The following is a 22,772-nucleotide window of genomic DNA, read 5'->3' as shown; positions in this document are numbered from 1 at the left end:
CCACAATTCTGAGCCCGAGGCTTCAAAGGGGGGGACCTGACATTTGAAACGGAAATGCCAGCGTTTAGTTGGCCATATTAGGAAAGAACCCGTGGGTGAAACCCGGCTCCGACGTCGCTGCTCAGTCTGCGGGATTAGGGGTTAGTTCTGTCCCGTTACCATGCAGGGCTGGGCTGGGTGAGTCCTGGTTTAGTGCTGCTCTCACACCTCACAGGCAGCGAGGGGTACCTGGATTGGTTTAGTTATCAGGCTGGATGTAGATCTGGCGCTGGGTCAACACTTGAGAAAGTTCCCTCTGCAACTGCTTATACTTTTGGTTGTCGGGAATAGCATCGATAGATCTACAGAGAGCAGTCGGAAACCAGGGAGCAAACAGGGAAAAGAACAGTCAGAAGAACTCAGGAACACGGATTCTGGAAACCAGCAGGGAAGGAGTGTGAACACACAGGTCAGGAGGAGCAGGGAAAGGCTGGGGGAGCGGATGCTCCGTGTTACCAGTCCTGGGCAGATCCCAGCGCTGCCCACAGAGCCAGGACTCACTGAGGGATGGGAGACACAGCAGAGTCAATACAGCAGCTGAAGGCAATGTTCACAGGACAAGGACTGCATTACATATTTCCTCCTGTTAATAAAAGTTTCCTGGCTAAACCCTGCACAGCCCAAAGGGAAACAGGTCTATGACGAAGGCTGGGTTTGGGACAGGACCCAGAGCAGCTGCTCTTGGCAGATACGGCCACTCCCCCTTCCCATGGTGCAGCACAAACATTTAATTAGCACCATTTCCCTATTTTCTTCCACATGCCAGGCTGTGAGAGAACATCAGAACACTTATTTGTGCCATTTGCTTATTCTGTATTATCACACTGTGCTGGAAAACCTCTCTGCACTTCAAATGGAATGATTTGGCATCTCCGTTTTGTGCTTCCCTCCAGGAGCAGAACTGCCAGCCTGGGATTTGTATGTCCAATTCCTGTCCAGGGATGGGCAGGGCTTGAAAAGTACAGCACAGTTTCCCTACAGAAAAGCACAGGGGATTTATTCCCTTAACCTCTTCCAGTACACTGCATTTTGACCAGTGGTGTTGGGAGAAAAGACAGAATTTAAACCAAAGTCTAAATACCACAAATCACTCACATCATAACTTAATTCTGGGACTGTTTTAAAGAATAGCAGAAAGAGAAGTCAGAATTCAACTTTTAGGACTGTGAAGAATAAACCCTCCAATTAAAAATAATCCTGAAATACAAATGTTGTTAGCTGGGTTTTTTTCCTCCTGCTGGGGAACAAGAGATTAAAACATTGCTTCAGATTTCTATAGTACAAGTATTCCCTGAACTTCACACAACAAATAATGTTCCAAAGCCCAGGGAGGGGAAACAAAAGCAGATCAAGGCTGGGGGTGGCACCACAGGGTTGGGAAGGGGGTCCCACTTCCAGCTGGAGTGTCCTTACCTCAGCCCATTAACGATGTCCTTTGTTTTTCCAAAATAAATCTCATTCAGTGTACTTCTGATTTTGTTTTCCATGTCCTGGAAAAGGGGATGAGATCCAATCAGTTTTCAGGAATGGTGCAGCACTTACACTACACCCATCACACAGGCCCAACCTGGTGTATTGCTATTATTTAAATCCTCACCAAACACACTCTGACCCCATCTCTCTGCCATAATCAAAGAAATAAAGGCTTTTTTTCCCCTTCTCTCCTCGCAGTTTTAACCACTCCAGGCCTTGGGATATTTCTCTGGACCACAAGAGGGCAGTTTCTCTCCAGCTATCCATGTTCTGCACAAAAGGAAAATGCATCTCCCCCCAACCTTCCTCTGCAATTTCCTGGGGCACTGAAAGGGCTCTGAGTGCCTTGTCAGTCATTGGGGACAACCAACACTCAATGGTTTTGTGCTTGTGGATCCCTTTGAATTTTTTACTTGTTTTTTAAAGCTCCATGACAGAGTTTTGAGAAAGAGAAAGCAGCATTTTTTCATTAGGTTGCTTTCACTCAAGCAAAAAACTTAGAAAAGAGATCAAAAAAGAAGCAGCTGCCTTTCTTTAATTTCCCAGCTCACATAAAAATGCATTATAGTCTATTTTAGTTGAGAATATCCCCCTCTCTGGCCATAGTGGCTGTGAAAATCAAGGAAATTGGGAGCAGGCCCATACAGGACAGTACAGTGAAGCAGCAAAGCAGTGCTGCACCTTCACTCCTGGTGTTGAGCTTACAGGACTGGCAGCTGCCAGAAAATCCAGCACTAAACCCAGTTCCAGGGGATTTAATAAGCACTTGATACACACTGAACTTTCAGTTCAAGCAGAGTTGTGTGTAACAACCTAATCTGAAATAATTCTTCCCAGAAGTGACTGCAAAAGTTAAGTGTGGGGGTAGAAATTCATTAATCAGCTGTCAGGTAAGGACCTTATTTTCCAGGAAATTACTGCAGAGTGGTGCCTTTGTATCAACAAATGGCTGGAAGTGATGCTGGGAGGAGCACTGAGCCATCACACACCAAGCCACAGTCACAACAGGAATAAATCATTTGTTTATAAAGAAAAAACCAACAAAATTCTCACATATGTGGCCCAATTTTGCCAAAGAAGCTGCAGCAGGTGGAGCTGCTGCCCCAGCACTCACCTCTACCAAACGGCCGATGTTGGCTATGTGGGGAGAGGAGTCACTCACAGTCTCATCCTTCTCCATCTGGAAACAAACACACAGAGCCATCAAAACCATGGAAACCTGAGGGGAGTACCTGGCAGCACTCAGGAGGGCCGGGAGAAGGGGGGTCTCAAAACCTCCTTTATTGTGCAAACAGTCCAGGATCCCAGAGACACTCCCAGCACTCAGCACAGGCACATGCTGGGAACAGAAAGGCAGTGTAATAAAAACCATGGGTCAAAATAAACCCTGGTGTAGACAGGCCCTACAAAACTGTCCCTCCATCCTACTGAGGGGCTGCAGGAGATCTACAGAGGGAACAGAGAGCACGGCAAGCTCTGCAGCACAGAGGGCTATTAAAGGTTGGTGCTGAGGGGCTGCACACGAGGATGGTGCTGGCAGTGGAGATGCTATAAACTCTTCCTCAAGAACAGCCTTTTCTTCTCATCCTCACCTCAAACACTGCCTCCAACCACCCCTGGGGCACATCCTCCACTCTTAGGATCTCCTGGCAAAAGACACCTCAGGCATTATTTCCCTTCCAGTAGAGAGGGAAAGTGCAGGGAATACAAAACTCACAAAAACCTGCAAAGGTGGCGATGATTTAAACTACTGAAATAATGCGGAAAGAGAAATCTGTTTGTATCTCTTGGGTTTTTTTAGACCAAAAGCTAAATGAACATGTACCTGATTATTAAGAGGAAGGTAGTACAAAGTAAGTATGGGGGGAGGAAAAGAAGCAGTTTCTTTACTGCCCTTTGCAGTAGAAATTCAGAGCTGGATAAACTCAAGTGTATAATGACACCAATGCTCTTAGTGCAGTACCCAACAGGAGACGGGTCCATGAACAAGTTTTCATCCCTAAGATCAAAAAATGGGAGCTGGAACTGCCCCACTGGCTTGATTTCATCTGACTTTGCCCCACAGGATGCTCAGCCAGAAGCCATCCCTGACCTGTGCTAAGGACAAGGCCATCTTCTGCAGTCCTTGAGGTGAGAGCTGTGACTGAGACATGGACAAGCTGCTGAACAGTGAACACCAGTCCCAGAAACCTCAACTGACACAAGATGTGCTGAGATGGCACGGAAACAAAACCGGGAGGAAAATGCAGTGGGAAGAACAGTCTTCAAAGGGTTTTACTAATCCCAATGAATTCTCTTATCCATCTGTTCCTATCCCTCCCCTCAGGGTAGAGTTTAAAAATCAGGTTTCATCTAATCAGCCCAGCCTGTAACAGCTTGGGGAAATGAGTAATTGAGCTGGAAACCCCCAAGGCAAGAGAGAACCTGGGAGAGGGGGAGAAAGAGCATGAGGATGTTTAATTTTGCCTGCAGACTGCAGTCAGATTGTTTACATGGAATGGAGACACTGCCTGGAGAATGGATCCAGTTGCAGCGGAGGAGGAATATAAACCTGAACTACACAAACACACATGGACACACATGGCGAGTTTGGGAACTATCACAGCAAACTGCCCAAAGCTGGGGCAGTCAGGAGCTGGCAGCGGGTCAGGTCCTTCCATGGGCTCCCTGATGTGCCTCCCCCACACCTGGGAAGGCCAAGCTGCATGGCAAGAAGCAGAATCTGAAAACAGAATTATTAATTTTTTTGCAAAACGTATATTATTACATCTCCATAAAAACTGCTGCCAGAAGCAAAACATTGTTATGTGCTCTGGAAGGCCAGATGTTACAAGAGGCTGTTTAATGGAGTGCAGAGGCAGGATCAGCCTTGTCTACACAGGCAGGTTTTGCTGAGTTGTTGGGATTTTTAAAGATTCCTTCCAGTGGCTCCTTAAATAAAGGGGTTAATCTGCTTCAAGGGGAAATTCCCTTCTGTAAGTTGATGTTAACAAGCAGCTCATCTTCCCACTGTCACTCCCATCTGCCCGCTGAGCTCAGCCAAAAACCAGGAGGAGTCAAGTCCCATGGACATGGCTCAGTTGCTGCTCTCCTGCTGGAGATCCACTGTTGGCTTCCCTGCCTCCCTTCCCAGTCATCTGCTCCTGGTGTGACTCCCAGGGAGCCTCTCTGTGCTGGGAACACTGAGCTCTCGAGGGCTGGTTGGTCATTTTGGATGTTTCCTGCATCGAATAAAATGGTTTTCTGCGCTGTCTGTAAACGGTACTTGGAGAAGTTACACAAAGAGAGGAATTTAAGTTAGAGAAATGCCTTGTTCTGTCATGAAAGTGCCCCAAAATACTAGAAAGATAGAAGGGAGTTCATTCTCCATTTTGCTCCAAAGAACCAACAACATCCACAGCTGCTCTGGCCACAGAGCAACGTGAAAATCCCTTTAATGAAACACAAACAGCCATCTGAGCCAAAGGCTCCCAAAGCCACAGGCAATGGGCAGACTGAAGGCTCCAGGTGGAAAATATGTGGAATTATTTGGATATCCATAAGGCAAAGTTTGGCCTCTCTCTGCAGCATTTATTTCAAACTGCGAGCAGATAAATGAGGGTTGTGAGCCCTGCAGGGATGCAGTGCTGTAGGAACCAGCTGAGAACTGACCTCATCCCTTCATGCAGATTTTTTCTCACCAGTGTAACCAAAGGTATCCCATATCCTGTACCAAACTGAACAGGAGCAAACCTGGGGATGCTGCACAACCTCCACAGGCCACTAGCCCAGACACGCTCAACTCTTCTACTCCCTCTTTTTCTAGACTATTATACAACTGAACCAATCTGAAACCCATGAGGGACCTTAAAGCCCATCCAGTGCCACCCCCTGCCACGGGCACCTTCCACCAGCCCAGGGTGCTCCAATCCTCATCCAACCTGGCCTTGGACACTCCCAGGGATGGGGCAGCCACAGCCTCTCTGGGCACCCTGTGCCAGGGCCTGCCCATCCTCACCACAGAGAAGGGAAGCAGAAACAGCTCCCCAGGCAATCCCTGGTCAGCACATGCCTGCTGCCCTCTGCATCCCAAAATCCTGCTCATGCACTGGACAACTGCTGAGGGGGAGCTCAAGGATCACAAGTAGATCCTACTGGTGGAAAAACATTTCCTGTTCCAACATCTGGAAGTGGGTGGGATGGGCCTTTACATGAAAGCTGGACCTGATGGAAATTGATGACTCTTCCAATTGCTGAGCACAGGGATTTCCCTGGGATGAGAAATGGCAGCAAGGCTCTGCTGGTGTTTCACTGAGCAGCAACAGATCCCAGGAACATCCCTCTGCAGGGATTGCTGTGTTTGCACAGCCCAGCCTTCATCCAGCTCTGCAGAACGTTCTTCCCCCACTGGAGCGTGTTTAAAGTTCAAAAATCAACACACATCTGAGTTGCTTTAATACAAAATCTCAGGCCTCATGTCCCTGTGACTTTATATCCTCGCCTTCCCACACCTCTAAATGTAAATAAACTTGGTTTGGAGCCAACTTCTTCCTCAGCAAACTTGCACTTCCTCAGTGTTCATCCTGCCCACGGACACACACACAGGTTCTTTGTGCACAAGGACATCTCAGAAAGGCACCTGTTGGTCTTGCTTTCAAGGGGGGCCTCCAGAAATCCATCCAGCAAAGTGCAGTTTTGACTGCTTGCCAGAAAAGGGGCAGCCTGCATCTCCTTTGCATAAAATGAAACAGGATCACACAGTTGCTCCTGCCCTAAAGGAAAATGGAACCTCGGAGTTCAGCCAAAGCCATTCGGTGCCCTGGTGAACGACACAAGTAAGTCCAAGGTACACAAAGAGGACAGGACCCCCAGGGCTGTCAGGGAAAATCCCCTGCCAGGCATCTGGCTTGAATCAGGAGACAGTGGGAGTTACCTGCAGCCCCTGGAGAGCATGCAGGCGAATGGCAAAGCTGCTGACACAGTTCATTTCCCTGCAAGCCTTGCTCCCTGCGCTGTAAATTGAGGCAGCGTGTCCTGTCCTTCCCTCACTTCTATTTGTGGCCCCTTGGTGTGCACAGGGAGTGTAACACCCCAGTCCATCTTCCCCTAACCCAATTCCACCTCAGTCCTTGTTCTGAGTGAATCCTGCCAGTGTGGGATGTGAGGGGGGAGTTCTGTCCTCCATCCTGGCCTGTGGTGCTTCAGCTCTGAGCTCTCCTGAGCTGCATCCAGAAAAGAGTTTGGAAGAGCCCCCTTGTTCAGGCAACTGTACAAGGAGAAGTTCTCTACCTGACATTGCAGGACATGAGCAAGGGGAAAAAAAAAAAAGATTAAAATCAGCTTTGTCCTTCCAGTTCCTCCAAAAAGTTCTTCTATAGTGCCCTTTGGAGTCAAAACAAGGATGGCTGCACTTGATTAGATCGTGGCTGAAGAAGTCCCCTTGTGTGGCAGAATATTTGTCCCTTTGCCCAGTGAGGGTTTGTTCTAATTTTTAGGAATATATGTTGTTCTACCCAAATACACAGAGCCATCCTTGTGAAGATGTCACTTCAGCTTTAATTTTCCGTAAGTTTTCAGGTCAAAATTACAACCTGTGGATCCTACATGCATGGAGCTGGCTAAGAATTGATCTCATCCTATCAGGATAAAAGTTAATACATGTGCATATATAAATCAATTATGCACATGGATAAATTATGTAAAGGAATATATATCAACAAACATGGGTTTGGGTTGCATACTTGTATATAGAGACACATTTCTCTACTGGATCAGGACAGAATATGAAATTCTATATTTTTAACAAAACCAAAATCCCAAACTCTATCAGAACACATATCACATCATGTTTTACTTCAATTAGTCCATAACACAGTACACGACATTTTATATTAAGTAGTCTGTAATTCCAGCTCTTTCAAAGAAACTCCATAATTGAACTGATAAAGCAAAAGCCTGAAATTCTTTGGGTAAAGTCAATTAAAGTTACACAAGGGGAGTTTTCAACCCAGAGGGTTTTGGATTGGAAGGGACCTTAAAGCCCATCCAGTGCCAACCCCTGCTCTGGGCAGGGACACCTCCCACCAGCCCAGGGTGCTCCAAACCCCGTCCAACCTGGCCTGGGACACTCCCAGGGCTGGGGCAGCCACAGCTTCTCTGGGCAACAAACACAGCATCTTGGTGAGAGAAAAAAGTCATTTTCAGAAATTCAGGGCAACATTGAGGAACAGTCCAAGGGGGAGCCTTGCAGTAAGAAGTCTGGGGACATTCAAGAAAGGCAAAGATGAGTTTTTCCAGAAAGTCCTGGCAAAGGCAACAAAAAACCCATCTGTGAGGGATGCAGGGCAACAACATCTCACTGGTAGGAAGTGGCAGCAGAGAACAGCTATTTCTGGACTCTCAGCCCAGCTCCAAGCTCAGCTCTACCATGACACATTTCAAGAGCTGCTCCTTTGGCCTGGTCCTGCCCATCACGTTAATCACCCCATCGGCACTCCAAAAGTGCCCCATTTGCAGCTAAGAGGCCAAACTGGATTCAAAGTACTGGCTCTCCCCAGACTTCCCTTTCCAAGCCCTGAGAGGTTCCCTCTGCCATCAGTTTGTAGGCCAGGATATGACCAAGCTTGTGAACACTTCAAAAGCTTCCTCTGAAACGCCACGGACATCTGCAATTCACATTTTGGCATCGAAGGTGGTCAAGTAGCTTAACTGCTGAGTTGACCAAAACCACATACAATTTACCATATACAAAATAATTTCAAAATATTACTGATTACTGATACTGCCAAGGTGACACTGTACCACACCATCCAAGAGGTAACTAAAACCTAATTTTGGTGGCTACGTTTACTGCAGACTGTATAAAAAGCTGATTAAAAAGTAAAAATAAGACTTGCTGTCCTTACGTGATGTGGCAAACTGGATTTACAGCAAAGTACAAGCCTTGCACTCAGGAATTTAGTCCAGCTGAATACAGGGCTGGGGAGAAACAGCTTCTGCTCACACTGCATACCTCAAGGCAGCGTGGAGACTGCAGTTGTCTGCCATGGATTCTGTCCCATCAAGCCTTCTGTGGCATCCACAACCTGCAAATCCCCATCCCCAAGCTTCAATCTGCCCTCCAGTTTCCATTATTTGTGCAGGAGCTGAGCATCACCACCCCAGTGGCTGGTTCATGGTTACTTACATTGGAAATGGGCCCTGGCTTTAACACCTCACATCTGAATTCAATGTTCTGCTGGTCAGATGATGACAGAAGCAGGAATCTCACCACTCCAGCTTCGAGAGGGGAATTCAAACTAAACAAGGCCCAGCAGCTCAGGCCAAGGTGTACTGAGGACACCCATTCTCCACAGGCTATTGTTTTCCTTGGCTCAGCTCGTGCTCCAGGAGGCTGCGGCCAGAGTCGAGCCCTTGGCCTGCACTTCACAGCTCTCATTTACAGTATTAGCCAGGCCTGGGATTAAATATTTGTCCGGGTCACCACAACTCGGGTGTAATTACTGCAAACATTTTAAGAGAGTCAAAAAAAATGGCTCAAAACTGTCTCCAGATGCCTTTTTCCTTCCCCTGCTTTTCCATCAGCTTCTTCTGTGAGTCAACAACGTGGAAAGAAAAATCACCCAGGTCTAGGGCAAGCTCTGCAGGAGCAACCCAATTTCAGTCCCTCTCTGCAATCACAGACCCTTCTTGCCTTTGCTTGGCTCAAACCTGCACAAAACCACAAGGTTTTTAACAGTGTCTGCATTGTCCTTTGTATGGAAAAGCCTCACTCTGCCCTGGGAAGGCTCATAAAGAAGTTTTAGCTGCTTCCAATCTCTCCAGTCACTCCTGACCTTACAATGTGCCTCCTGTCCTCCAGAGTTTATTACTCTGCTCGAGTCACTGACTTCCAGGGCCCAGACCTTAAGCAGCCCAGCAGTTCCTCAGCAGCACAAAGCCTCTGGCAGGTGGGCAGGGGCAGAAGCACTTTCATCCAGGGAAGTCCAACCCAGCAGATCCAGAGACTCAGGCAGCAGTACTGCCTGAATTCCCACCAGTCTGGCACCTTCCTGGTGAAAAACAGTTCTCAACAAAGTAATTAACACTGCCACAAACCCTAAATGTTTAGAAGAGATTTATCTTTTTTTTAAGGAGATTTTTAAAGATCACTATCTTGGTACTGCAGTAGGAAAATACTAAAGACAGATATTAAAAGACAATGTTTAGAAGAGGTTTTAGGGTGGTTTTTTTAGGAGATTTTTTTTTAATCAGTCCTGATACTGCACGAAGAAAATACTAAAGAACAACACTGAAAGGTAGCTGATGTGTTTAAGGAGGAAAATCCTACAGTCAGTGCAAAATACAGGTTTGCTCAGGTGGTTTAGCTGGCTTTTAAAAGAGAGACATAACAAAATTTTTATAATCCTACTGGAATCCTCCAGTAAGAAAGTGGGCAAATCTTACAGATAAAAATATCTGCAACACAGATGGGAGTATAAAAATTTAGGGATACCGGAAGACAAACTAAGACTTAAAAGCAAGTCTGAACTCCTGCTGAATGTCTCATATTTTTAATTGCAAGCTCCACTGCGGTCAAGCACAGTTCAAGGGGCTTTCTGGTAATTACACACTGCATTTACCATTTCACTGGGCTGCACAACAGTAGAAGAGATGTTTATACAACACCTCACAAACTCAACTTTTTGGGCCTGACTGGGGCTACTGGGTGTGGAAATGGGGAAAGGCATTCCCAGGGGTGCCCAGCACACAGACATACCTGTCTGGTAAGGCTCCCTCCCAGGTTCATGGTACCAGACCCAGTTTTATTGGTCTGCAGCCACAGCATCACCGTGGAGGTCAGCTTGTAATGAGCAGTACGGCCACTGGATTTCTCCTGCAAGTGAGAGAACAGAGAGGGACAGAGACAAAAGGTTAAAATCCCTCCAAAAGTTAAATGGGTGCTGGCCTGGCAGACCCCACAAGCAACAGGACAGGTAAGTCTAACCCCACTCACAGAGCACAGTCCGTTTCTTAAAAACAATTCTAAGTGTGCACATTCCTCTAATTTTCTCTAATTTTCCAAAGCACATCTAGTTAGAGCAATTTACCCTCCTATTACGTTGTTTCTATTACCTAATTAGTGATATTTATCTGTAGACCTTTATGTTAAAAGAAATAATAATCTCAGGATCACATGCACAGAAAGTAACATACTTTCAATTCTTCTGAGATTCTTTTTGATTACAGCCCTGACTTATCTCCATCCAAATTGCTTCAGGGCATTTTCAAAAATTAACAGGGGAAAGAAGTTTACAGCCCTGACACAATATTGCATTGTTCAGTGAACACCTGTGCTCCTTAATTGTCTGGAATTAACTGAGTTTTGTTTTCACTTGGGTGTATCAGATGCCCCAGAGGCTGTACCTGAACCTCCACCACGTGGATGGAATCCCAGCATCCCTTAATCTTCTTTGATCCGTCTCCAGCTTTCTTAATGAGGATCACCCCGGCAAACCCATGATCCAGATCCCAGAGGTAGACAGAGGAGACTCCACCTTCAAAATACCTGCAGGATGAAATCCAAGCACAATGTTAAAAGCAGGCAGGGCCCAAGCCAGAGTCAGGCAGCAATAATAATCTTAAATAAGCAGAATTTCTATGTCCTAATAAAGATAATTTTTTCTTGTAAGACAGCACAGTCTCACACACACCCAGAGACACAGCAGTTCCAATCATTTTATAATGCAGAGACTTTAATTACAAACAAACCTGTACATTTCTCTAAAGGAGAATATAAGCCTGGTAAGAAGCAGACCTGGTTACAGATTGCTATAGGACCCAAGCAAACAATTCCTCTGATTCCAATTAACTACAACAGCTGGTAAAAGTACAAGCTACAAAGTGGGCTGAGTAAGGCTTTATTTTACAGTTTGGTCTTTTTTCCCCCTCTTTTATCTTGCTATTGGCAAAGTTTGGAAGTTCTTTACAACAAAGTTCACTAATTAAGACAAAAGGGAGCAAGTGAATAGCTTTATGTTGCTGCCTCCAAAGTTTGTGTGAAGCTCATTGACCAAAGCAAGCTGAACTGAAACCAAGGATCTCGGAAATGAAGGGATGTGTTGAGGTTTTATTATTCCAGCTTTACCTACAGGATACAATAAACCAGACTATCTAAATCTCAGGTTTCTGGGACTAAAAGTACACCCAGAAAACTAACAGAGCAATGCCACCTGCCGAGCCCCACTCCCTCTGGATGACATCAGTGCTGGGCTCCTCCTGTGCCAGGGGGAAAATGCACCTAAAAACAATGGTAATCAACCCAACACTGTTGGAAGAAAGATGCAAAAGGAGCAATTTTGGCTTCTAGAAAAGTGGAATTGTAACCCATAGCATCTTACTGTTTCCATTCTCAAGTCACCACCCAGCCCTAAGGGGGATCAAGGAAAAGGGAATGTTCTTCTGAGCTCCACAACTCTGGGATCAGGGATGAACTCCTAGAGTGACCATGTGAAAGGAGGAGATTCAGCTGATCACCAATGACACAATTTGGGTAGTCAGACTTTTTCATTGCCTGGAGGAGAGCAAAAGCTCAGCGTGCAAAGGCATGAGGAGCTGCCAGGATTGACAATTCCCAGCAACTGAGAGAGAGGTAGGCACATTAAATTGGTCTGTGCTCCTGCCTCTGATTGTCACACTGACCTGCAAGCAACCACGCTCCTCTTCCTCTGCAAGAAAGGAAAGTATCCTTCGTGGCCAACATGAAAACCTCAGTGAATCAATCTTCCCACCTTTGTGCTCCCTTCCTTTCTAAATATGAGCCTACCACTTGTAAATGACATTTAAAATTCAATTTACTGTGCATTTTGGACTTTTCATATGACTTTGAAGTATTGTGGATGCAAGGACACTAATCCATCCTTCCCACAAGTCAGGAGAGAAGATCTTGGGAAGCAAATGCAAATAACACAGGCAACTTTTCAGCTCATTCTCTGCACTCACAGACCACTCCCCTATGTTATTTCAAGAAGGCAGAGTCACCAAAGAGGCTCAATTCCCTTTAATTCCATGCATCCAAGTTTATAGCAAAACCAATGTTGACCTCAGGAACTTCCTATCAACTCACCACAGCATTTTATTTTTAATGGAAGACTCTGCTGGGCAGTTCAGTGACCAACATGCATTCACCATCCTGTGACATTTGTCAAGCCACTGATAACACACCAGTGGGAAAGGAAAGCCCTTTGCTCCACAGCCATGCCAAAGCCAGACTTCCAAAGGCAACTTAAACCTACCACACCAACAGACATCCTTTTTATATCCCCTGGGGAATCACAAGTGGATTTTGGTTAATGCAGTTAATAGGAATTCCAGCCTTGCAGCAAACCTCAGTTCCAGTCTCAGTGACCCTTCCTTTGGCAGCAGGAACCACAGGCCAAAGAGCAGCAGTTACTGTCCATTTTCAGACCAAGGTTGCTTGAAAATACATATACATATTCTTTTTTATATATAAAGTGAATTCACTCAGAATGAACTGGCACCCCTTAGAACATCACAGTGTGCACAGACAGTTCCCCCACTGCCCACTTTACGACCTTCCTATGAGCATGAAACATTAATTAAGAGAGAGACCAAAACAAGGTTTTGGGAAATTTATTCTTACCTACTGTACTTTGATCCTAATGACATGAAACAGGAAAAAAATCATTTTTATGTGGTTTACCTTTATGAGATTTTACAAAAAGGCTTTTGTGGGTATTTTAAGAATGTGCTAAAATGTTGTCTGAAACCACATAAAACCATGTGAGGAACCTCCCGCCAGAACTAACAGCTCACACATGGAAACGCTTGAACTCGCCTTTGTATGTTTAATGAATCAAATATAGTATTAATATTGTTTTAAATACCAACATGCTATTTCAATAAAGCTGCTTTGCCATAGCCAGATCCAGTATCTGGAGACTGGAACAACAATGCCAGTGATTGAAGCCGTATGGATCCGAGGCATGCTGGGATTTACATTATCCAAAGCCTCCTCTGGGCTTGAGCACTACGGAATCACTCCCAAAATTCACTCCTCCCTCATAGCAAGAAAATAAATATCCTTGATCACTACATCAGATTTCACCTTTCCTCACACAGCACTAAAGTGGGACTTCTAAACCCAGGACAGTCATGACTGGAGAGACATTCCCTGAAACCTGTTTTCTTAAAAAAAAACATAGAGGTGCCACAGGTTAATTGGTTGTCCCATAACAGAAAACAGGATGACAGGCAGATTGGGAGGAATTTAAATCCACATTCATGAACTTGGATTTGCTGCAGGAAGGCTGGACTAACTCCAAGAGACCCCTTCAGCACGGACTCATATGCAGCGTTTATCCAAGCAGGAGAGGTGCCAGCTTGGAAAAGGAAGGCATAAACTGGGATCTTTTCTGTAAAGAAGCAGATGGGCAAAGAAGAGCACAGGCCCAAAGTCACAGGCAGGAGTTCCAGCAAAACACCTGGAAAGCACTACGAAGGTCCTGGACTGAACATCCCTTTCCTTGATGGCCTGTTCTTTCCTTGATGGCCTGTTCTGGATGTCCCTGCTCATGGAGCATTATCCCACTGCACAACAGCAGCTGGGAAAGGCAACCTGTCTTTTTGGGAAGCTTGAACAACAGAATTGTTAAGGTTGGAAAAGACCTTTAAGATCAACCATCAACCCAGCCCCACCACAATGTTTACCACTAACCCATGTCCCCCAGTGCCACATCCATGTTTTTTGAACACTTCCAGGCACTTCCCTGGGCAGCCCACTCCAATGCTTTACAACCCTTTCCATGAAATTTTCTTTCCTAATGTCCAATCTAAACCTCCTCTGGCACAACTTGAGGCCATTTCCTCTCAACCTGTCCCTTCTTAGCTGGGAGCAGAGCCTGACCTCCCACCTCACTACAACCAGCCCCTCCCAAAGCATCCAAGGAATCAGCAGATGCTTTGGGGATGCACAAGAGGCCTGAAGTAGCAGGAATTCACATGGAGGTACCTCAGAAACATCCCCAAGGGATAAACCACTCTCAAAGGACAGCAATTCAAGGCAAAGCAATTGCTCCCCTTCTGCCCAAGAACACCAATCAATCCAGGGTATTTCAATCAGATTCAATCTGGGTTTACCTACTGATAGAAGTTTGTTATAAAACAATGAAAAACACTGTTTTATGGTTGCCATATCCCTTAATTAACAATCAAAACACTGATAAATTATACTGCAGTTGGGTTGGGTGGACCTTAAAAGATCATCTAGACCAAATGGCCTCCCTCTCCTCTCCAGGGGCAGCCAGTGTTCTTCCACCTCTGGGAAAATATCTTTCTATGAGGTTGCCCAGGAAGGTGACTAAAAGGTGTAAGGCCCCACATAATCATTCAATCTCTTTGCAGAATTCAGAACAGCCATTCTCTCACAATCAATTACAGTTTTAATGTCATGATCAAACACTGGCGTTTTATATCCGTTACTCATCAACCACAGAACTCCTGGAAAAAGCTGGTTTATACAAAAAATGTCACACTCAAGACTGACCTACTTAACAAACGCAAGAAGAAAAGAAAATCTTTAAGCTAAGAGTGATCCAAAGCTTTATGAAGTGTTTGAAGTTGAAGTGGGTGGAGACACAGGATGGAAACTTGCCTGAGGAACCCAAGTTTTATCCATGAAATAGAGGCTGTGGCCAGAACAAAGCTGTCACTTCAACTGGGAAGTGATAGGGGAGGAAATCCCCCAGCCTCCAGCACAGACCTCAGGAAAGGAGGACAGATTAATCACTTTGTTTTACTGCTGAGGGACAGATCAGAAAAAGCCCCGTGACTTTGCTGATCCCTCTCTGCTCCTCCCAGTCCTCGCAAACGGATCCTGGACCCTGGATGGAGAAAATGAGTTTCCACCACCCAGCAATAAAACCAAGCTCTGACTTCCAGTTACACTTCAGAACCAAATCATTCATCTAGAAAAACATTTGTGCATTTTCCAGTAAGTAGCTGAGAGCCAGAGACAAAAAGTCTGTGGCTTCTGGCTCTCCCAAAGCCCTGGTGCCAAAGTGCCAACACCTGGAACCTCAGCCTGGCCCGGTAAACCTTCCAAAGGGTTCCGCAGGCTTTCAAACTGCCTTGTTCAAAGCAGAAAAATATATTTTCTTTAGTCCCTAAAGGTCACATAGTTATTTCTTCCAGCTAGAAGCATAGAAAGGGAAATGTCTCCAGCTATTCAGATCAACAGACTTCCAAGAAACCCAGCATTTAAAAATCCTACCCCAAAGGAAAACACTGAGCATTCAGCTACACTTTTTTTTACAGGAGCGACAATAACTGAAGTCACATTCATGAGAAGCTGGTGTCTAACAGCAACCCAAAACATTCCCTAAACCATGAGGTGAGGCAGCAAACATTCCAACTATTATGGAAAACAGGATTGGAATGGCAAGTGACTTGGCACAACTCTCATGGAGTCCTTCCCCCTGTATCTGCACCCCTGTCATTCCAAACCAGCACAGGAATCACAACAGAAATATGAAGGAAGTGGCAAATTTCAGCAACCCACCTTCCACCAAACCCAAAGCACAAACTGTTCAACAAATTCCCTGTATCTCACGCCTCAAGTGAGAGGGAAACAAATTCTTCAGGACATCAAGAGTTGTCCCTAAATAATTTTGTTGCCTGTACCCCCCATCCAGCCCTCGAGGAGCCTTTTCACCAGCCTGTTCTTTAATAAAAGGTTGGTACTAGGAACAAACCAGGATGTAACACTTCTCCCACTGCTGTGAGTGCAGAAGATTTACAATACCTCTCTCCTCCTCCTCTGGTCCCAGGAGCACAATTGGGTAACACCCGCAGACTTAAGTGCAGAAGGTAAAATGTCTGTGTACACAGACCAGGGGGTTTGCACCCCACTTGCTGAACACAGCCCAAATTTTGCTTGGGGGCTCTGCACAGGTATTTTACAGGAATTCTTTCCAGCATACACAGGTGCAAAACTCCCTGGAGCAAACATACCAATCCAGTTAGGTATGTGTAACTTCAATGCCAGTTGTACTTAAAAGCAACATCTGGCCCACGGTGGGATGACTAAAACTGTGCAGAGAACTGTGAAGTGCAGGAACTTTGCAAGGAAGGAAAACAGTATCAAAACAAAGGGATCCTGACGGCTAAAAATCTCCCAGAACCTCCCATTTTGTGCTTTCTAGCACCTTTTATTATTTAATGAAAACTGGGTACTGCTCACATTTTGCTTCCCATCCAGTTGCTCTTGGCAGACGGAAAGTAAGGACCTGGAAAGAGCTCCATTAGCCACCAAACAGGAGAGACAGTGGGTCACTCCATAACATGTCCAAGGAAGTAACTGGTTCATTAACCACTATGAGACTCCAAACTGCTTCCAAATCCTTCCCTCTGCCCATCCTTGGGCCAGTACAGACAGCCCAGAGCTTTACCCACCCACAGTCTGCCACATTCCAGACTTGCCAGCTGGAACTCAAACATGGATAGGAGGGGAGAAGACAGCCAGAATCTTCTATGTCCAGGTTTAAGTTTGGTAAAGCCTGTGCAGGCTGCAGATTTCACATGCCATCGTTTCTTCTAACAGGCTCACATCTGATATGCCAAACCAAGGTTGTTACTTAAGTTACTCTGTCCTCAATTTTCATCATTAAAACATCATTAAAATTTGTGAGAGCACGAGGTGAATTCCTGTACATACAGTATAATACATTACTAGAGACAACCAGTTCAAAAATTCCAGATCACAATAAACCGACATTCTAAAGTTTAGCCTCATTTTTGAAGTAAGTAATTTCTTACTAAGGATTTAGAGCCTTCAGAGTGGTATTTGAGGATAGTGCTGCATCATCAGTGCTGACCTCCTAATCCAAGCTTTCCCTCTCCACTGTTCAGATTTTATGTAATCACAGAGAACCGTGGGAACCCAAGGGACAAACTCCTCCTCCACCCAGTACCTCGGATTCAGAAGATAAGAATGCAGTGTGTACAGAGCTGCTCCAAAGTGAAGCACCCAAAGGAAAAAAATCAGATGAAAAGCAACTAATTCAGTTTTCCAGCATGACAGAATCAGATGAAAAGCAACTAATTCACTTTTCCAGAATGACAGTACACTTAATGTTTTCCTTCTCTTTTAACTTTGCTCTAATCTATGTAATATACATCAACTTCACTATTAATTCTGGTTTGAGTGCTGAGCTGCCCATGGGTGTTGAGGAGGGGATCCCAACACTGGTCTGTTTACTCCTACATCTAAATAATTTCCTTGGGAAAACATCCTGGCTGTAATTTTAGATGTACACAGACATGAAAGCAGTGAAGGTCTTGCTGGTTTAGATCTGTTTGAGGAGACTTCATCTTGTCCTTATCAGCCTGACCCGGAGGCAAGAATCTCCCAGCTGACATAATCCTGATGTCACACCCTATTGTGCAAAGCCCCAGCCAGCAGGGGGATGGAAAGGCAGGTTTCCTTAGTGCTGGGATGCACAACAAATGCATCTGGAGTCAATCTGCAGGGCCCTTGCTGTGAAAGCCCCAGGAACTCCCACGGCCAGGAGAAAGCGGCACAAAGGGCTGGCCCAGTAATGAGGAACAGGGAGTTAATGGCAATAAAGGCATTTCAAAGCTTTCCAAGGGCTTCTAGTTCAGGCAAACTAGATTTGTTTTCCATCTAAACACAGGCAAGAGGCTTATATAAAGAGCTCCCAACTGCCTAAACACTTGGGGAGCTCCAAGCCCCATCCACTAACAGGGATGGGGCCACCACACCTTCTCTGGGCAACCTGTGCCGGTGCAGGCCCTGCTGAAACCAACCCCACATCTCTTACACCTGGTGCTCTGCTGTACCTTGTGGCGTCAGTGCTGTTCCATGCCAAGAAAAAAATCAAACCTGGTCAAACAGATAAATACAGCAATTTCTACGACCCTTGTGAGAAGTGCAGAGTATTTCCTGAATTGCCATGAACTCCACTCAGAGGATCTCATGGTCTGTGAGACCAGGAAAAGGGATGTACAAAAGCAGGGAAAGAGAAATTAGATGACACTGGAACAGCACTCTGAAACAGTTAAAGCCCAAGGCCATCACTAATTGAGATTTCCATCTTTTATGGAAATTAAGACAAGTTGATAAAGGCAAGTGTCAGAGGTGGTTCAAGCACACAATCCAAAAAAAAAGTAAAAAAAAATGTAAGAACAGCTAAAAAGGGAAAGCCATCCAGCAGTTTACAGGGCATCTGAACATACTTGCTACAGATGGTGACACAGGGTTCAGTGGCAGCGAATCAGAGTCAAAATGAGACATCCCTGAAGCTCAGCAAAGCAAGGCTGTGCCATGAGATTAAACACAATTATCAAAAATAAAAGTCAGCCCTGAGCACTCTAAAAATGAAAGGGCAACTCATCTGTCACTGGGATTTCATGGCAGTAACTAAACAAACTCTTCAGCAAAAGGCTCCTTAATCCACATATTCCTGAGGCACCAGACAGGGAGTTCCTGCAGCCTTTCCCTCTTCCAGCTGAACAGAGGATGGTGATGGGTGCTCAGTTTAGTTTCTACTCACTCTGCAAGGAACAATGCAGATGCTTGGCTGACAGTGGTGCACCATCCAAAATCAGAGTGATTAACTGTTCTGGCCCAGATTCCAATCAAAATTCAATAATAAAAGGATTACACACAACAAAAACACTTTAGAGGTCAATCCTCTCCCAGACCTCCTTTCACTCCTACCAAATTCCTAGTCCACAGCTCTAATACAACAAACTGAAAATGGATCAACATGAAAACACGGACAGAAGCAGAAGTTCAAAAGGTTTCATTGCTCACTCTGTTGAGGGAACTCAAAACTTAATGAATACAAACATTTTCAGGAGCAGAACGATTAAGATGAGCATTTTATCTTTTTTTTATAGTTGTTAAAAATCAAATGCAGCAATAAATCCCATTTAAGCCATGGGAAAAAAAAAGGAGGAATAGCTTTCTAAATACATGTCAGCTCACTAAACCAGTCCAAAGTTGCCAAAACTCATCCTGTTTGTAGACAGAGCAGCAGCATCCTTCCCCAGGGAGGTCTATTTAATCACTACAGAAATTATTTCTTCCAGACAACAAAGAGCCATTAGATTACTTAATTAAAGCCCTGATTATCTGCAACCCAAAGCAAGGGAAGGCAGAATCTAAAATAGAAAAGATTTAACCAGATGCTCTGGTCCTCATTACGCTTTGATTTCAATCAAGCGCACACACGTCAAGAAAAGGGCAATAAATTACAACCATGTGTTGGAAGAAATTATGTTCACAATATTGGAAGTGGAAAGGCAAGGCTCTAACTGAGTGGTGTAAGATATTAGACTTCCATCTGGGAATAATAACCTACTGAACAAAAACATACCAGGGCATTAGTGGCAGGCAGTGTCTGAGTTCAACCTGGCAGCAGGAGATCCAAATGGAACAGTTGCTTTTTGGAAAAGTGATGTGGATTTTGGTAAAACAGGTAACCCAGAAATATGCTTGTTGTTTAACAAAGAGAACAGAGAGGGAATTAAAACCTGGGATAATCCCTCTTTAACCCAAAGAGACGTGGATGTGACTCCAGGAAGAAAAGGCGGGAAACTCCAGAGATACTAAAGGTAGTTTGCATTAAAACAGACACTTAAGAACAGCTCAGCACTGGTTAAGAGGCACTGAAGGTTCAGCAAAATTATTCCTCTCAAGTTTTCATGATTTTAAAGAATTCCATGCAATATTACAAGACTTCTTCAAGCTTGTTTTCGCACTACAGTCACTCAGTGCACTGGCCACTAAGCTCTTGGGGACAAAACTCAATTTTAGGGTCCCCAGCAAGCAAATCCAAATGGATAATTTCACACAAATAGTTAGCAAATCCATAACAGGCTGTTTCCCTCAAGACACCCATGGCAGCAGGTGCCAACTGCTTGGGAAATGGCAAATACAATGCCCTGATTCGCTGAGCAGAGGTGGAGACTGTCCACACCTGATTAAAGCATAAATCTAGAAAGGAATGCTGTGGGGGCCAAACGGGACTGACTCAAGGGAAAACTCAAGTGATCTGAAGTGCTGGGAGAGGCCCAAGATGAATTCTGGGAGATATCAGCACTTTTCTGTGTTTATCTGTGCTTTTCTGTGCTTAAAATGGGAGGAGGAGGAGGAGGCTTGGACCACATGCAGAGAGCAGAGTGGGAAGAGCAGATATTCTCAGAAGAACTTATTTATCCATAGAAAGACAACATCTTCCTCTTCCATTCCCTGCTGGAATGACCAGTGTAAGATGTATTTTAAAGCTGAGGAGTGAAGTGCAGAGCATCCTCTGAGAGAACCTCTGCTGGGAGGAAAGGCTGAGAGAAATGGGGGTGTTCAGCCTGGAGAAGCTTTGGGGTGACCTAATTGTAGCACCTGAAGGAGCTACGAGAAAGATGGAGACAGACATTTACAGGGGCCTGGAGTGACAGGACAAGGGGGAACAGCTCAGCAAAGTGTGACACAAAGCCACCACCTGCTTTGAAAAACCCAGCAGAAACTTTCACTACAGGAATAAAATGGCTTAACAGCCTGGGATATGAGGACACACTGGGGCCTCTGTGAATGCTGTGATTGTTTTTGTATTCACTGTTACCCCTCTCCCATAAAACACAACTGTGCTTAGAGGGGCAGCTCAGAAACATTCTCTGCCCCACAGAGGCCAGAACAGTCTCTTAAGGGACTGCTGGTGAGGAGCTGATGTGTCACAGTGGAGGTTTCTCCCTCAGCATAATGTTCATCCTCTTAATCTGCAGTCACTGCACTTAAAACTCATATTTTTTAAGAAAGAGTTTGTAATGTGGAGTATCAATTACCTTGGTGGCACTTACGGTGTGTTTGGACAGACAAGCCCATCAGAGTGAACAGAAACACCCAGTTTCTGGCAGGTCAACTCAACATTTGGTTTTTCTGCATCCTGCCTACAGTATGATCACCGTGTTCCTGGAAGGTGAACCTGGAAGAAACCTCCCCATCTACCAGGATTTCCAAAGAAGATACAGCCCCATGGGCTGCCAGCAGACTACTCAGTTCTTTGATTAACACAACACCACTTCCCAATGAGCCTGAAGTGTTTCAGGCTGGAATGCTGGAAAAGCTCTGTTGTCACTGGCTCTGGAATCTCTGTCATGGAGCTGATGCTTTGTGCCCTCCCTTCCCAGCACCACAAGCTGCCAGAGCAGCAGGGCAGTGACACCTTTAATCGACATCACTTGGCTCAAATCCACTCCTGGCTTTGCAGTGCCTTCCCAGGATTAGTTTCCAGACTATGAGAATTACATCACTGCCACTGCCATCTTGTTCTCACTACAGCCCTCCCCACACTCCAGACTCCCATGTGGCTCCAGCAGCTGCTGTGTGAGGAATTGTTGCAGTCATTCCCAACCTGATGCGTTGGCAAGAGCAGCACTGAGAGAAGCTGGCACTTGTTACCCCTTCTGAACTTCCCCCCTTCTGATCTCCAAGTAAAAATTAAGCTTCTGCTGTCAAAACACAAAAATCCAATTGTGTTATTAAGGGACCTGCAGAGCCCAACTGCAAGAACAAAAGCTGTTTCTCTCCACATCTCTATGGAAGGTAAAGTACAAATCATCACTTAACCTCCAGACACTGAGGTTAAGTTTCCTTAACTTTGCAAATCCTTTCCACAGATGCTACAATTTTTACGGTGCTCTGCAAAACATAAGTCACCCTTGTCCCCTTTTTCTCACTCATTTTTGAGATCATAAGTGGCATCAAAATGTTCTGTGCTGACAGGTGCGCTTATCTTGTCTGGTGCTGCCTCTGTCCTTCCTGGCTGCTGACACCAAATGAACCCTTCCCAGACCCCTCCCATGTCCTGCCTATGAAAGCTGCACTGACAAACTGAAAGATGAAATTTGGTACAATCTCACCATTTCCCACACACACACACAATATATTAAGATTACTGCTTTACCCCAAGCTGAGCAGGGCTCAGCAGATTCCCCTCACTCAAAGTAACCTCCCCCCAGCTTTCCTTCCAGCAAATTAGAGCTGTTTAAAGAAGTTATTGTATCCAGACATGATTTCACAGCCATCTGAGCAGAGAGGGATTTAAACAGACAACCTTGGTTCCACACACCAACTTATTTTCTCCTTAGGGTATTAAAAAGCTTATTGGTCCTGGTCTGTTCTGCATCTGGGGAGTGACTGCAAACTTGGCTTTGCTGAATAGGCACAATTCCTTTCTTCCAGTCAGTTCAGACATCAATAACAA

General features: G+C 45.2%; 1 protein-coding gene across 5 annotated transcripts in view; it reads right to left on the bottom strand.

Moving 5' to 3' along the window:
* CAPZB (capping actin protein of muscle Z-line subunit beta) overlaps positions 1-22,772 on the bottom strand; it is a 66,733-nt gene that overhangs the window by 2,531 nt on the left and 41,430 nt on the right. For 3 of the 5 annotated variants that reach the window (XM_050322342.1, XM_050322344.1, XM_050322346.1), the window contains exons 5-9: positions 10,897-11,038; positions 10,250-10,366; positions 2,627-2,692; positions 1,453-1,529; positions 229-341 (exon numbers count right to left, since the gene is read on the bottom strand). In XM_050322342.1, coding sequence (XP_050178299.1) covers positions 239-341; positions 1,453-1,529; positions 2,627-2,692; positions 10,250-10,366; positions 10,897-11,038 — 505 coding nt within the window. In that variant the 3' untranslated portion in view covers positions 229-238. The remainder of the gene's footprint in view (positions 1-228; positions 342-1,452; positions 1,530-2,626; positions 2,693-10,249; positions 10,367-10,896; positions 11,039-22,772) is intronic. The other 2 variants (XM_050322343.1, XM_050322345.1) reach the window with 1 other exon arrangement.

This window comes from Myiozetetes cayanensis, unplaced genomic scaffold, assembly GCF_022539395.1.
Source record: "Myiozetetes cayanensis isolate MyiCay16 unplaced genomic scaffold, myiCay2020 scf28, whole genome shotgun sequence".
Classification (NCBI taxonomy): domain Eukaryota; kingdom Metazoa; phylum Chordata; class Aves; order Passeriformes; family Tyrannidae; genus Myiozetetes; species Myiozetetes cayanensis.
This window is presented reverse-complemented; position numbering and strand designations above follow the sequence as displayed.